The 16592-nt window shown below is 43.7% G+C and overlaps 1 protein-coding gene across 3 annotated transcripts in view; it reads right to left on the reverse strand.

Annotated features, from left to right (window-relative positions):
* Window positions 1-272: 272 nt before the first annotated feature.
* Window positions 273-16592, reverse strand: part of sorbs2a (sorbin and SH3 domain containing 2a) — a 47501-nt gene continuing 31181 nt past the window's right edge. The window contains exons 16-27 of one of the 3 annotated variants that reach the window (XM_084568949.1): window positions 15359-15415; window positions 14586-14635; window positions 13624-13799; window positions 11455-13287; window positions 10175-10254; window positions 9836-9882; window positions 9367-9481; window positions 9118-9246; window positions 8674-8868; window positions 4981-5018; window positions 4595-4701; window positions 273-1841 (exon numbers count right to left, since the gene is read on the reverse strand). In XM_084568949.1, the coding sequence (XP_084425075.1) occupies window positions 1780-1841; window positions 4595-4701; window positions 4981-5018; window positions 8674-8868; window positions 9118-9246; window positions 9367-9481; window positions 9836-9882; window positions 10175-10254; window positions 11455-13287; window positions 13624-13799; window positions 14586-14635; window positions 15359-15415 (2889 nt within the window). In that variant the 3' untranslated portion in view covers window positions 273-1779. Of the gene's footprint in view, window positions 1842-4594; window positions 4702-4980; window positions 5019-8673; window positions 8869-9117; window positions 9247-9366; window positions 9482-9835; window positions 9934-10174; window positions 10255-11454; window positions 13288-13623; window positions 13800-14585; window positions 14636-15358; window positions 15416-16592 lie in introns of all 3 variants that reach the window. The other 2 variants (XM_084568951.1, XM_084568950.1) reach the window with 2 other exon arrangements.

Raw genomic sequence — 16592 nt, forward strand, 5'->3', positions numbered from 1 at the left:
CTGTGCACACTTTCCTGTTTCCTAGACTACATATGCATAAATGATTATTATTTTTTGCATCACAGAAGAGGTTTACATGTACATGGCTATTAAATTAGCGAGTTGGATGTAAGGCAGCGATCACCAACTCCACCCAGACTACCTACAGCGACTTCAGTCCGACTCTTAGAACGACAAATGAGTGTCCTACACACGCCCCGGCTACAACGAACACAAAAGAGGTAAATTAGCACCACTGATGAAAAATGTGAAGAAAGAGAGGAAACCAAATGTGATGGTGGGTGAGAAAATGCCGACTTTATAAAGCAAGTGGATGGCCATTTTACAGCTCTCATACAAAAGGCTTACAAAAACACCACAGACACACGTACACACACAAAGTGTTCTCACACCAGCTGAGATAGTGAATGACAGGGAGTGACGTGAATGATAACATATTTTAAGGTGCTTTAACAATTGTTCTGTTGTCAGTGTCCAACACAAAATGGAAAAAAACAAAAAACAAAAACATGTTGACTGAGAATGACAAGCTCAGATGGAAATTATCAATTATTCCAAATAATACGCTAACAGTGATACACTACCCACTCCTATCTTAACCTGTATCTGACTTAAATAAATTCAACATTAAACAACACCTGTCAATTCATTATATCCCATCAGCTGTCGCGTTATTTTGTCTCTTTCATCTGGACATACTTGACAATAAAATAACAATCCTTCAAAATGTAAGTTACGTGCTGTTAAAATAGGTTTTTAAAAAGCAATGTGGCGTCCCATCGTTTCTAAAAATCACCTTGTAACACAGATGGATCGGCATACGTCCTCTAATAAATATAATACCTAAAGGGTCAGTACGCGTACACTTTCCACACATGACCACGTCCCCTGAAGCCCCGCAGTCAGCGTAACCTTTTAGTGTGTACAAATCTGAAGTGAGATTCAAAATAATAACAAACACAAATTTGTGTACAGGTTTCTGTTAAAGTGCATCGATGCTAACGTGAGAAGGACCAAACATCAAAACCAACGAGTTGAAAATATCTTCTAATCTTAGACTAGAAAGCGAAGTGATATTTCTCTCCATGTACCCAGGTGTAATATTTGAAAGAACTTGTGATTGTGACTAATAATATTGATAATTTCTTATCAGCTAATGAAAATCCTGGGTAACACATAACATTGATACATGCAACTGTAGGGAGTAACATCCTTTTACCTGACATGGTGACGCAACATCTGCTTGGCTGCATAACTCACACAACAGGCCTGCTGACACAATACTGTTCATACAACACTCTCTGCTCTGGACGTCTTTGGGGATGTCTGTAACTGAACACTGAAATTCATTGTAAGAGTTGTATGATTTTGCAGGAAAAAAAAAAATAAATAATAAAAACATGTGGTGATCTTACTGCCCTTAAACAGTTGAAACAGAAAGAAAAGCATCGCTGGAGTTCTTCGATTTCCTTCCATCACTGTCAGAAGTTAAAGGTCACTGACTGGAGTTCTGGGTTCCCCATGATAGAAAAATAAGGGTAAAAAGATAAGAATAAAAAAAAAATAATAAAACAATATTATTTTATAGAAGTCTTCCGTTAAAGATGGCTAGTTACAGCTAGGTATTCTGTCTGTGTGAAGCTGACGGGCCACACATGCACGCAAACAAACGCATGAATGTGCGGCGGGTCTCTGTCGTTGTCCTGCGGCTGCTGTGCTGAAGGGCGGTGGAGGTCTCGCTGACAAGGACGGGTGACAGGGCGCCGTCTGGAATCATCATTATAGCTGCTTCACGTAGTTTCCTGGGAAGGTTCCAAACAACTTGCTCCTTCGAGAGGTCCCTTCACAATGAAAAGGTAATAAGAGGAAACGGTCAGAGATGGAAACACTCACTGAAACTTGGGTGGAGTTTCTATACACTCGACAAAAGAAAATCTAAACATGTTTTCAAGTGTTCCCAGTTTTCTTTAATGGTAAAGGTAAAGGTTAATAAACACCCTGAAACATTATGTTGAGTTCTTCAGACAGCTTTTTTCATATGTGGTGGGAACACACTGACATCTAGTGGTGTCGGTGTGTTTCTACAGTGTCATTCCAACCATCTCATAAACCCAGATACACTATATTACCAAAAGTATTCGCTCACCCATTCAAATGATCAGAATCAGGTGTTCTAATCACTTGGCCTGGCCCCAGGTGTATAAATTCAAGCACTCAGGCATGCAGACTGTGAAACAAGACATTTGTGAAAGAATGGGCCGCTCTCAGGAGCTCAGTGAATTCCAGCGTGGAACTGTCATAGGATGCCACTTGTGCAACAAATCCAGTCGTGAAATTTCCTCGCTCCTAAATATTCCACAGTCAACTGTCAGCTCTATTATAACAAAATGGAAGCGTTTGGGAAAAACAGCAACTCAGCCACGAAGTGGTAGGCCACGTAAAGTGACGGAGAGGGGTCAGCGGATGCTGAAGCGCATAGTGCAAAGAGGTCGCCGACTTTCTGCACAGTCAATTGCTACAGAGCTACAAACTTCATGTGACCTTCAGATTAGCCCAAGTACAGTACGCAGAGAGCTTCATGGAATGGGTTTCCATGGCCGAGCAGCTGCAGCCAAGCCACACATCACCAAGTGCAATGCAAGGCGTCGGATGCAATGGTGTAAAGCACGCCGCCACTGGCCTCTAGAGCAGTGGAGACGCGTTCTCTGGAGTGATGAATCACGCTTTTCCATCTGGCAATCTGATGGACGAGTCTGGGTTTGGAGGTTGCCAGGAGAACGGTACATTTCAGATTGCATTGTGCCAACTGTGAAATTTGGTGGAGGAGGAATTATGGTATGGGGTTGTTTTTCAGGAGCTGGGCTTGGCCCCTTAGTTCCAGTGAAAGGAACATTGAATGCTTCAGGATACCAAAACATTTTGGACAATTCCATGCTCCCAACCTTGTGGGAACAGTTTGGAGCGGGCCCCTTCCTCTTCCAACATGACTGTGCACCAGTGCACAAAGCAAGGTCCATAAAGACGTGGATGACAGAGTCTGGTGTGGATGAACTTGACTGGCCTGCACAGAGTCCTGACCTGAACCCGATAGAACACCTTTGGGATGAATTAGAGCGGAGACTGAGAGCCAGGCCTTCTCGACCAACATCAGTGTGTGACCTCACCAATGCGCTTTTGGAAGAATGGTCAAAAATTCCTATAAACACTCTCCTCAACCTTGTGGACAGTCTTCCCAGAAGAGTTGAAGCTGTAATAGCTGCAAAAGGTGGACCGACATCATATTGAATTCTATGAGTTAGGAATGGGATGGCACTTCAGTTCATAGAATGAGTAAAGGCAGGTGAGCGAATACTTTTGGTAATATAGTGTACATTCCAGCATCAAACTAACCTGAATTTAAATAGCATATGTTGTCGTTTCACTTATGTACTAATAAAATAATATGTTACTGTGTATGTTGGCAGAATGAGAATATTAATACAAAACATCTATGATATTTTGTTCTGTCCTAGAATGCAGGGATCCATTAAAGGAGTCTCTCTTGATCTGAATTAAGGACCTATTCATTTATTTGCAAATTTAGGATTACATTGACGTGGTGGCTGGAGTGTTCAGTAAAAATACTACGCAAATTATTACTCATTTATATCGGCGAGGTACATTTGTGAGCAGCAATGTCCGGTTTGAGCATATTTTACATTTCAAATCTGAAACAATGTATCCTATTTTATGAACTATTATCTGCAAACTATTAAAGGGGAGCTACTGTTTTTTACAACCTGGACCTTATTTCTGGCATAAAATACGGTCGTTTACTCACCCATACACTTTGTGTAATTCGTATTCCTTTGGGAGATATTTAGATCTGCATATATCCATGTAGTGGGAGTGACTGGGGCACCGAAATGCAGCCTCTAAATAACGCATTATCTGCCACGAAACTTGGTCATTTTACTAATATTTTGTTATCGTACGCTAGTAATATTCCCTGGTGAGTCCGGAGTTACCTGTTATCATCATCCGGGGTCTGTAGACTGACCTGGATGATGTCTTCTGACCTGGATGACAACTATCGCGGTGCACGCGCCGCTCAGAGACAACATCATCCAGGTCAGAAGACATCATCCGGGGTCCGTTATTTAGAGGCTGTGTTTCGGTGCCCCAGTCACTCCCACTATATGGATATACGCAGATCTAAATATCTCCTGAAGGACAACAAATTACACAAAAGTTATATGGGTGAGTAAACAATCGTATTTTATGCCAGAAATAAAGTCCAGGTTGTAAAAAAACAGTAGTTCCCCTTTAAGTGGGTGTAAGAAGCTGAAATACATGTGACACAGACCACAATACTCCTTTCTGACTATATCAGTGAACAACCAAATAAGAATGATCAACATAAAGTAGCATAAAATGGAAGGAATCAGGAAAGTACTTTAAAAGTGCAACACTTGAATAGTATTTTAGTCCACCACTGACTGTGTTTTGTAATTTTTGACATATTTAACCAATTGAGCTGAATCAGAATCTTTTAATGCTGTCCTGATGAATTTTGTTTAGGTACTTTGCAAGATGTTGCATTTTCTCATCTTACCAACAAACCAGCCATCATCACACTTCTCCATCACATCAACAACGTCCCCTTCCCTCAGCTCCAGCTCGTCCTCGTTGCGAGGTGTGTAGTTGTACAGGGCCTGGTACCTGTGTTGGAAATGAACTGATATGAACTCTCCGTGATAATCTGCACCAATAATACTAAAAATCACGTAACTACTGCATATCAGAGATAAGCTAGAATTATCATTTTCTTTATGCATATAAAGCAAAGTGGGTAAATGTAGCTGCATATTATAGATGGTGCCAACATATTTTATATCTTCTTCAACGTTTATGCTCATTAACACGGAGAGACAACACAATAACAGCAGTTGAGAGATATTATATACTGTTATGATATTATTGAAAAGAAATATCACTTACGGGTCTCCTCCACCGTGGAGTGCATCCTGTACTAATCGCTGTGACAGACAAAAAAACAGACAAATATCAAAATGCGACTTAGTGAGTCTTTTGTTTAGGCTTGAGATGAAAAGACAGCATGCATGTTGTGAATGACAGAAAGAGCTATGTCCTTCCTGCACAGAGACTAGAGTGTAGTAAGAGCATGGTTGAATGAAGACATGCCCCCTACCCTTCGACCTCTAACGGGTGACAGATAAGACCTCCGGGACAAGATGGGGCTACGGGGAGGTTTACCACCAACAACAGGATCCTGCTCAACAGGCAGAAAGACCAGAAGCAACACACCTGTAAGCTTCAACAGTGACCAACGCGGCGGCCTGCTCTATGAGCTGCACGCACAAGCAGAAAAATCTACTGACATGCCTCGAAGCATCATCCCACCAACACGCCAGTGCCAATGAATATTCTCAACCAACAGATGCAGCTCACACTCTCACACTATTTATATCCAAACACGTTCTCTGCTGTCTATAAATATGATGTATTACGTTTCATGTTAATATACAAGGCTTATTTTAAACCCAAAGCTATAAAAGTATGCAAGTATCAGCTAATTCATTATCGATTCATTTATTAGAATTCGAATCAACAGCAATATCTAAAGACACTCAATTTACAACAGGATTAAATGTAGAAAGGCATTCACTGATTAATTGTGTAGTCTCAGCTCCATTAACATCAACAGCACAACTGTTAATTATTAATTGAGTTGTTGCGATCAATAGCAACTCCATCATCTCCACATTCCAGCTTTACCTTCACCTTTGGAGATCTACATCCTGGATGGGGCAAAGAGGGGGTAGTGGGGGGAGAGCGTGGAGTGGAGAGGGGGGGCGAGGCAGTTTTAGCGGGAGACGGGGTGGGAAGGGGAGAAGGCGACTCTGAGCTGGAGCAGGACATGAACGCACGGGAAATGGGGTAAGACGCAGAGCGCTGTGTGGGAACGTCAGGAGACGGGTGAGAGAAGTGGAGGGGGGGCGGTGAGACAGACGGCGAGGGAGAGACAGGGGGCAGCGGCGACGTTGAGAGCTGAGGAAGGGACGGGGGCCGAGGGGAGACGTGAGGTGGTGAACGTGAGAGAGAAGACGGAGAAGAAGCAGAGGGAGGGATGTGTACGGAGGTCAGAGGCGGTGGCACGGAGGCTGAGGAAAGACTGGTGTGAGGGAACTGTGTCAGAGTGGGAGGAGAGACTTCAGCCTATAGGGGCAAAGACACACATGAATACTCAAGCTGAATCACATTATGGTAACTTTGAAATCCTTTAATGATGATGTGGTAGTGTTTTACTAAACCTAAGAAGGGACATGGAGGAAAAAATAAACATTCAATAAATGAATATGCAAGTACATATTACTTTTTGTACAATAAAAAAGTGGAAAATTCTGCATATCAGCAAATATGTGTAATAAAAGAATACAGGCTATCGTCTCACTGTTAGGTAATATCCTCAGCCTAGATTACTGGTGTTTCAATAGTTGATATTTAATATTTTACATTTGTGTTTGTCCATAATTGTTCTAAATGAAGCAAACTGATCAGTGATCAATTACACCACTTTACTGTTTAATTACAGGGACACTGACTGCTGTGGATGATTATAAACAAGTAGGACACACTCACTGCACATCATCTGTCACCAAGGATATAAATAGAAGCCTTGATAAGCTGCGTATGTCTTGTTTAAATTCATGTTTAAATGTCCAAGTTTTTGGATGGACTTTAGTGAAAAAAAAAAAAAAAGATTTTCCTCAATGTCTCTTCCCAAGGCCCTGTAGCACTTTCAAACTCAACGGATGCAGCTCACACCATGCTCTCTACCTGTGGACTCAGTCTCTCATTTAAAACCCTAATGTCCTCCTCTTTGTCCTCTCTAGCTTCATCCTCTTCCTCTATGAACAGCTCAGTGTATCCCCTTCCTGTTGGTGACGGTGACCTTTCAGAGTGAACAGGTTCCTCGTTCAGAGTTTTCGACTGGTCTCCCCACAAAACAAAAAGCGGCTCCATTGTTACAGGCTTGTGAAATTGCACGTCTAACCAAACTCTGCCTGTCGGGTCGCTCGTTGGAGTGACTGCCGGGGTTTTCCACGCTGGCTGACGGGATTCTTTGGCTTTTAGCTGGAAGCAGCTGCTCTGAGAATCTTTGGTCAGCGTGGGCGGTGGGGAATCTACTGGAGACAATCTCAAAACGTCACCCTCGTCTGTGCAGCTGGAACCATCCAGAATCAAGGACAGCAGTTCATCATAAGGGTCTTTAACCTGCAGCTCAATATCAGGGGTTTTGCCTCTCTTGTCTGCCTGCACAGAGGGCCTGTGCTGTTGAGGAAGATGTGTGGGTGACTTTATTGGCTCTGACACTGTGCAGGACAAAACCTCTGGTTTAATTATACGCAACGCCTGCGGTGCCTCAGCGATATGCAACCCTCTGCCACTGTTATATTGAAGTGAAGAGTCAGGCAGTGGAGAGGTGAATGAGGAATGAAAGGGAACAGGACAAGGTGGAGGAGGTGGAGGAAGTGGAGGAGGAGTAGGAGGAGGAAGAGGTGTGGGTCGGGAAAAAGGCCGAACAGGTGTGGTGTGACCTAAACTTGGGATCCCCTCTTTAAAAGCGGGGGTTCTGGAAAATGGCTGTGGTGGAAGGGTGAAGCCTTTCTGTGATGGCACAGGCGAGAGTGTGCCGCCCTCTGGAGCCCTAGGGAAAGGTGCAAAGTCAGCGGGGAGGGGGGGCGGTGTGGGCGGTACAGGAGTGGAGGTAAGGGATCGGACTGGAGTGGAAGGTGATGAGTCCATTGTCAGAGACAGCCACTCAGCAGTGATAGCTTGCAGGTCGGGCCTTCTCAGAGGGGGGTGAGGGGAGGAGGAGAGGTCACGAGTGGTGGAAGATGGAGGTGGGTGATAGAAAGGCTCCATGAAAATAGAGTGAATAAAAAGGGAAAGAGTGTGATTTATAACACAGAGACGTACAATCCTGCGTGTTTGACAGAACATTAAGCCGTTCAATTATAAGCTGGGTGTCTGTGGGAACATTCCCAGAAAAAATGCTGCATTCATTTACTTCTAATATAATCTCTATAGACACTGAGCTGGATATGAATACATAAAGCTAAATCATATTAGATAACAGTCATGGCATTCAGAGATTGCAGCTTATGAAAACCAAATATTCACATTTGAGTTGACCTTTATGATGAAGCAGGAAATGCAAAGTGTTTGTCAGTGAAGTCGTACTCGTACTCGTACTACTATAACTCAGCAATATATGCATCTACAAAACAAGACAATTGTTGTTTTGTGACAGCAGACCAGTTTAAAATATCACAGGAAATAATGGAACAAAAAGAAGCAACCACGAAGAGCTATTAGACGAAGAGCTGCACCTCAAGCTCCTCTCACTGTGCCCTGCTGTTTGCCATGTGCAGAATAAAGTCAGCTCACAGACTGATGGAAAAAGCCACTTATTGTCAGACTTGCTTGATAAAATGGCACTAGCTTGTTTTCCTGTCCCCACAATTTTGTGACCTGTCGTATTGAACAGCAAATCGGCTGCTACCACCTGAGACGACAGGTGTTGGCATATTGAGATTGCCTCTTAAAAACACACTTTGGATTACACAACTGTAACTGTGTGTAGGAGTGAGTGCTAGAGTCTCTTACCTTGATGGGCGTGGAGCTCGGTGTCCTGTTGCCAGGGTGACCGTGTGGATCTATGTGGTGAGTGGAGCTCTTGGACGGGGAGCGCTTGACAATGTCAACATAGGACACGGGAAAGATGCCCTGCTTGGTCGTGTCTGGGATCTTCCCCTCATACCAGTTCTGATCCACCTGCCTTATCACAATAACTCTCTCACCCTACACAACACACCAAAGAAACACATCATGTTAAACTGCACCGGCACTGTTGTAATGAGCAAAAACCCCACAGTATGACCTCACACACTTCTTAAAACATGGGATCATGGTACCCACAAAACTGTCATCTTATCTATACCAATAGCTTAATCGTTAGAACATAGACTGCACTAATAAAACAGAATCCCCTCATGATGAACCACAAATAAAATGTTGCGCACAGATTTAGATATGCAAGTAAACAACAACCTTTCTCAGTGACAGCTCCACATTAGTGTCAGCATTGAAGTTGTAGCGTGCCACTGCCTCTCCGATCTCTCGGACGTGTGCTGGAGGAGGAGGGCGGCTTGGCTGCTGCTTCTCTGAGGATGGCATCTTCTGCGTTGTTGGGAGTAAATGGGTGTGTGTATTATGCAAGAGCGGATGCATGTTTACATACAGTCAAGGCAAAGGTGTGGTGCACACACACACGGTATAGACATTAAGCAACACACTTACCTCTACATAAGACATAGGGAATATCCCCACCCGTCCACGGTGCTCTCCTTCATACCAGTTGTTATCTATCTGCCTGATGATGTTCACTGCATCACCCTTTTTAAACGTCAGCTCCCTGCAACACAGCTGTATCAGTGACGTGTCTGCATGCATATCTGAGCCAATGTAGGAAGACAAGAGCTGAGCAAGACACCAGACATCAATGCCAGCCGCCAAGCACAACAAAGTAAAAACCAGGCACGGCGCAAAGCAGCTTTATTCATGCACACATTTAACTCGACTGCAAAACAGACATCAGTTAAAGACATCCAGGTGAGATGGTAAGATGTGAAAATTTGTTTTTCTTAGAAAGCAACAGAACCTGGATGAAATCATTTAAAAGATGCAACATTTAAAAGCGGGTTGCTGTGCTGATGTGCAGTTTAGGTTCGGCTTCCTGATGCGTGCGCGGTAAATTGACTGTACTCACTTAGCCGTTTGTGCCTTAAAATCATAAATGGCTCTCGCAGGCTGTTTCTGATGGAGGAGAGAGAAGAGAATAAGTTGTGTCATCTGTTTATGGGCGACCTAGAAGAAAGAAAGCCGGCAAGCATTACCAGCTACATAAGCATTGCATTGCAAACTTAAAGTGGCACAGTAGCATTTAGAGTATGCCTAGTATAGCGTGGTATGATTTATCTAAAGAAAAAAAATGATGACCTGATTGGTGATACAAAACCACACACTGACTATGCAACCACTTTACACCAATGTTTTCTGAAATGCAGTTTGGTGCTGAGAACAGTGGCAACCAGTTTCAACGTTGTACCTCTCTGTCAGGAGTAGGTCTTCTGCTCTGGGGTGTGTGGCGTCCATCCATGGTGGAATAACTCCTGGAGACATCCTGGTCTGTGACGAGCAAAGACACATGGAAAAGTTTACCACAGAGTTACCAAAGCAACAACAATTTGGGAAGATACTGAATGATACGGTGATGATGCCATTCCAACAGGTAAATGAGGGAGTGGAAGCTTAGGTCAAAAACAGGTTTGTTTTATTTCCATTTCATAGGGGAAAAAGGGAGATTGGATGTTTCCCACAATAAAGCACAAATTGACACATGCAAGTCTACAAAATAACTGAAACACAAAATGAAACTAGGAGGAAGGAGTGCAGCTAGAAAAATGTGATAAAAACATTTACAAACATACAAGCAAATGGCTTAAGGGAAAGAAAATAATTGTGTAATAATACCCACAAAACAAACAAATAATACAGCCAAAACAATAAAAATAATTAAATTAAAAGGAGAAATATTTGCATTTCTTTACTCCAAACAGCAACTCTGTCTTAGAAATCATATTTATAAAAAAACAGCAAATAAATATGAAGGAAGTCTTATTGTGATCAGACTGTTCTTTCACTAATGTTATCGCTGTTTACTTTCTTTTGTTGTCGAAAACAAGAGCTGAGATCTCCCAAACTCTGATGCCATCAGAGAATGGATACTTCATTAATTCAAAAAATATCAATCAAGACAGTTACTGTAACTGGAAAAAAAATGGGTGTAGAGAATAGTAATTTCTAGGAGACAGGGTTGCAACCAGAGTAATTTACTGTAAATCCTCACATATGTAATATCGTACATTGCAAAGAAAACCGGGCCTTCATTTGAAACAATCTTTTGTTTCAAATCAATCAATCTCAAATTTATATAATTCGAAACTCTCTGTTTCTGATTTAATTTCACCAGTAAAACCAAGGCAAAGGTCATTCAAATGTGAAACATGTATATAAAGTATTTAGTTTCACTGACATTAGCGTAACAGAAAAAGCAAAAGGCCAGGCTTTACTTGAGAATTTACAGTAAATGTAATTTAAACAAACAGAAAAACACATTAATGGAAGTGACTATGGACCAATGACGACAACTGGGCAAAAAGTGCAGGCAATACTGAATGGAGACATTCAAGAAAGTGAATGTGGATGTCTGTTGTCAAATTTATGTATGTATGCATGTATGTATGTGTATAGAAAACTATGGTGTTTGTATTACAATACAAAGTGCACATGAGTGTATTGAAGATGTGACATGTGCATTATCTCCACCTGAATAACAGAGACCATTTCCATTGCCCTGGTCCTCTCCATATTCATTATTGTTTGAGGTCTCCAAGTGTCGTCCGTAACAGGCACTGATCGGTGACTGTAGCTGTGGTGACTGTAGCCGCGGTGACTGTAACTGTGGTGTGGAGGGCTCCCCTCTGTATGAGCCGTAACCAGTTGGGCTCCCATCTGGGTACAAAGATGCAGACGAGTGACCCCCATGCCAACAATCCCTCCTGCCTCGCAACGAGGAGCTTCGTTCAGGCACATTTGGCAGCAGTTCGGCCAGGATTCTCCTCAGAATGCTATCGTCAGGTGCCCTAGTGCTTCTGTGGCCTCTCTCTGCTTGAATGTGCTCATATATGTCTCGCAAGGCTGCATCGAGTGCTTCATAAATGGCCTGTTTAGACTTGGGCCTGCTCCCTCGACCTTCGCCACCATTGCTTCTTCTAGAGGTAGGTGGTGAGCCCTTTTTCCTGCGGAAAGGCACTGGGCTGACCAGGAAGGCCAGTTTGGACATCGCTTGCTGGGACTGTGAGCTCTGGATCTGGGAACGGTTGCTGCGGCTCTGCTGTGAAGATCTCTGGTGCTCCTGCTGTGCTCGCTCTCTCTCATGGCGAAGCATGGTTGTGAAACGGGTATATGAGGCCGGGCAGCGGCCTTTGCAGGTGCTGATGAGGTGGCGGTGTTGGTAGCCCTGGCTCTGGCCTAGACTTTGGTGAGCAGGATGATGGTGATGATGGTGGTGGTGATGACGGAGGTGGTGGTGATGGAGGTTAGAAGAGCCGTACAGGCTCTCAGAGGAGGTAAGTGAGCAGTGGTCAAAGTCACTCTCGCTGCAAAATGAGGAGCCCTCCACCTGGATGAAATCACTGAGGTCAGATGCAACGGCGTCATGTTCACTGTCAGAGTAGTCAGGGTTGGCTTGAGGGGCTTGGGGAACAGAAGGTGCAGGAAATCTCCGGCCACGGCCAGGCTCTGGCCCAACACGAGGCTGCCCTTCAGGAGGGCTACGAGGTCGGTGCAAGTGGTCCATGCTGTGAGGTGCTGTTCCACTGTTGCCGTTGTTGTCTTCTTCTAGTAAAGATTCTATAGAAAACCGACGTTTTGGAAAACTGGGTGTGCCACCACCACCGCCACTGCTAGCTCGAGATGACGAGCCGCCTGGTGTGGTGGTGCCGGAAGGCACCTCACTGTCTCCCAAGTTGGGCATGGATTTGGACTTCTGAATAAGACGCTCATATTCAGAAATGCGGTTTAGCACCATATCGTGTGGCACTTCCACACCCCAAGAGGGTGTCCAAGGAGAGAGGCGATGGCGATGCAAATGAGGTTGGCGCTCTAGTTCCAGGATGCGAGCACGGACTGAGCGAATGACTTCGGATGGGATGAGGTGAGCTCGATCAATCTGGTGCATCTTGCGATAGAGCTGAAGAAAGCCTGGTGAATCGTGTGCTCGTCGCCGGTGGAGCCGAGGCAAAGAACGGCTTGAGTTTGATGCTGTAGAGGGATTTCCATCGCACACCAGTGACCCAGCACTTTCTGAGCGAGTAGCGTTGTGCCCCCCTGAGCCAGAATGCCCATCATTAAGTAAGTCATCACAGCTACGTGACTTGAGCTTGCCAGTGGAGGGTGGCACCTCCTCCACACTGCTCCATGTCTCAGTATCCTGGTGTTTTGCCTGCCAACTGTTCTTACAGCAGACGGATTGCTTGGAGGAGGAGCTGCCTTCTTGGCTGTCATCCTCATGGCAATGGACAGGGTCAGAAGGGACAGACGGCTGATAAGGACCTGGGGAGGTCAAACTGTTTGAATTCATGTTGCATGCGTCCCCACCTTTCAGATGTCCAATACAGAGCAGCGTGGTGAAAGAGAAGAAGGAGGAAAGCAGGTTAAGCAATAATACCCAGCAAAAGGGTGGAAGAGCTGGGGAGAGGGAGAATAATGAAGAGAGAAAAGGGGTGGAAAAAAAGAGTTGATGTTTTTTCTTCACACTTCCAGCAATCAATGACGTCACAATCACACCTGACAGACATCACATTCTTTGCTGATTTTCTGGAGATGTGATAAGTAAAGTACAAATGTATGTCCGGGTAAAAGAAGGGAAATGACAAGGAGATACAAAAAAATATCACGTAAAAAGCAGATACTTCAACGTATATATATGTGTACCTTTGGCTCTAGACGGTGAGGATGGTGAGGAACGGATGACGGGTTTCTTCAGGCTGCTGCTGGGTTTATAGGCATCCACTGGTTTAGGGGAAGTTGCTGCTCTGTTCTGAGACTGAGAATTAACTTGGGTACTTGATGGCTCAGACTTCCGTCTCTTTCTGTAGTCGCTGGCAGCACTACAACACATCAAGACAACAATGACAACTACTTTCAGAGCACTATACACTGGTGAATGCAGAAGTCAAATTGCAATCTTATCAACATAATCCTTACAACCCCATTACAGATGAATGTAAAATACAAGCAAGAAAAGAATCGCCCTTCTTTCTAAACTATGCTTAACAGGGATAAACGAATAATACAAATTTTGCTAACCAAAAACCTATTTGTTCTAGTAAATAGAGCAAGTGAACAAAATTATGGATTATTCTTGTGTTGGTGAAGATGAGACTGCAGAGTTAGTGTTACTTTTCCGATTCAAAATGACTTAAAAACCCGAATGGGCTTTCAATTCAGAGCAAGCCCAGTTAATGTCACTTCCATGAATTACATGGCCTATTCATCACATACTATTCTGTCCTTTCTGTTCACAGAAGAAAATGCGACTGAATAAGCAGGCCACTGGTGAAAGGGAGTGGGATGAGGGCAGGAAGAGGGGGGTTGAGGGAAGGACAGGAGGTGAATGGCAGAATCAATAGGTTTGCTGGGTTAATTTATTCTGGCTCAGTTAGTGAGGAGGAGATGCAAAGTGTCCTGCCATCAGCGACAAAAGCAAATAAAGGCTAACACTAATCCTTTTAAATCATCATTAAGAGGAGACGCAGGATATCGGCTCGTGAGACAAGGCAAGAAAGAGCAGAGTTTTGATACCCTGCTGAATCACAACAAGGACGGCCGCAGTTGAGAGGATGGGGGAGGGGGATGGGGGTGATGCAGAGGAAAATAAAAGAAACAGCAGTTACCTTGCAGGTCTCTCTGGAGCCTTGTCAGGAGGAGCGAGCTGGAGGGACGTCTGAAACAGGACAGACAACAAAAGAGAAAAGTGAGACCCGCAAGAACAAAGACTTGAGGCAGAGCAGCTTACAATGCACAGCCTGCATGCGGACGTTGCTGTGCCACACTCAAAACACTCCCCCAGTGTAAGGTACGACAGATGCTGGTTCCACATGGCACACCTGACCAAGAAGAAGCGTACTGGTGCACACACACTGAAGATCGATTTCAGGTCTCTCTGGGACTGTTCTGGAGGATGATGGCAAAGGTGATGTATCGAATGATGGTGTGAGATCAGCTAAGGGGGCAAATGTTGGCCCGCAAAACCTGGCATGGACCGGCTGGAACGGATCTTAGTGGTAAAGAATGCTCAGTACTATATTACGGAATTAACGGAAAAGGTGAGGCACTGCTAAACATCAACTGAAATAACACAATAATGTTGTATAATATATGTAAACAATCATTTTAAATGTGATCTTTACGGTAAAACCAGAAGATTTTCATACAATCTCAAACAGATGAACAGCTATAAGATAAACAGACTTCAAATTGCAAATTCACGCTCATCTTTCAGTAAATTGTTGGCATGTTAACACCAGACAACACAGCATTGGTGCTACAATACATTCGTTTTAAGCAAATAAATATATTCCTTAACAATCTAGACTTTAAATCCTGTGATTGGTTAGCAATTGTGAAATTAACAACACTACTGGAACACTCATGACGGTGAGATTACCTCAATGCGCTGGCGAGCCGAGATGTCTGGATTATAATCCAGCCGTTTTTTAGGAGGCTTGAGCCCCAAGCAGCAGCAGTGAGCAGGAGGGGGAGGAGAAAGCGGAGGAGGAATAGGAGGAATAGGAGGAAGGTGAAGATGAGGTGAAGGAGGAGAAGCAGTGGTGACGTCATGGGGGGGAGAAACCAAAAACCGAGAAACATGTGGAGAGAGTGAAACCCGTTAGAGAATCTGAGATACCAGAGATGGACCAGTTAACAACTACTGCACATGTGCTTTGCATGTACAGTGAACACATGTGTATTCACTCAATACACATTAACACACACACTTACCGACAAACACACCTACAAATGAAACACATTTGCTCATAACCACATCCTGTTGATTACTTATTTAAACACTAATCTCAGAATAACAACTACAGGTTGTCAGTGCTACAATATATATATATATATATCATCTACAACATCAGCTTTTATACCACACGAACTTACACACACACACACACACACACAAATGCACACATATTACCACACACTCACATGCAGAGTGTAAGAACAAGCTGTAAGCAGAAAGCCAAGTGAAGCACAAGCTGCAGTGTTGTGTTTATCTGAGAGTGTGATAAATTGCACAATCAAATGTTGTGATGGTGCAGGGTTTTTTTTCCCAAGTCAATTTAAAACATTATGAGTTGTCACCTCAATAAACAGTCAAACACTGAATATAAAGTGAGATTCTATCCCGGCTGGATCAGTTGGCTGCATGAAAGGAAAACCATGTACACGCAAAAGGGCTTATCGAGTGATGTGAGATATTTAAAATATTGCAGGTAGAAATCTCAATACAATGCTGAACATGGCTATGGGAAGACAAAAAGTCATGACGAGCTCTATATGTGAAATTTGCACCTGAATATTTCAAATAAGCCCGGCATGTCAACACCTGATGTCATGCACTGGCATGGACGGAGGCACGTCCTCATCACACTTTGTAAATCAGTCAGGCTGGGGTAATTTGATCCCGTATGTGTGGCTAGAGGCAATCCCTGCCATAAACCACTAGGACATTATTACCACCTACATCCAGCAGAGGGCACTAAAACATTTAGCTTATAGGCACGCAGAGCATTCTTGTATAAGAAGCAGGAAAAACAGAAACACTAGCAGGCAAGAATAAATGATCAAATGAATAAACAGGCTAAATGAATGGCAGATTCACTGATACATGTTAG

This window comes from Chelon labrosus, assembly GCF_963514085.1.
Source record: "Chelon labrosus genome assembly, chromosome: 2".
In the NCBI taxonomy this organism is placed as follows: domain Eukaryota; kingdom Metazoa; phylum Chordata; class Actinopteri; order Mugiliformes; family Mugilidae; genus Chelon; species Chelon labrosus.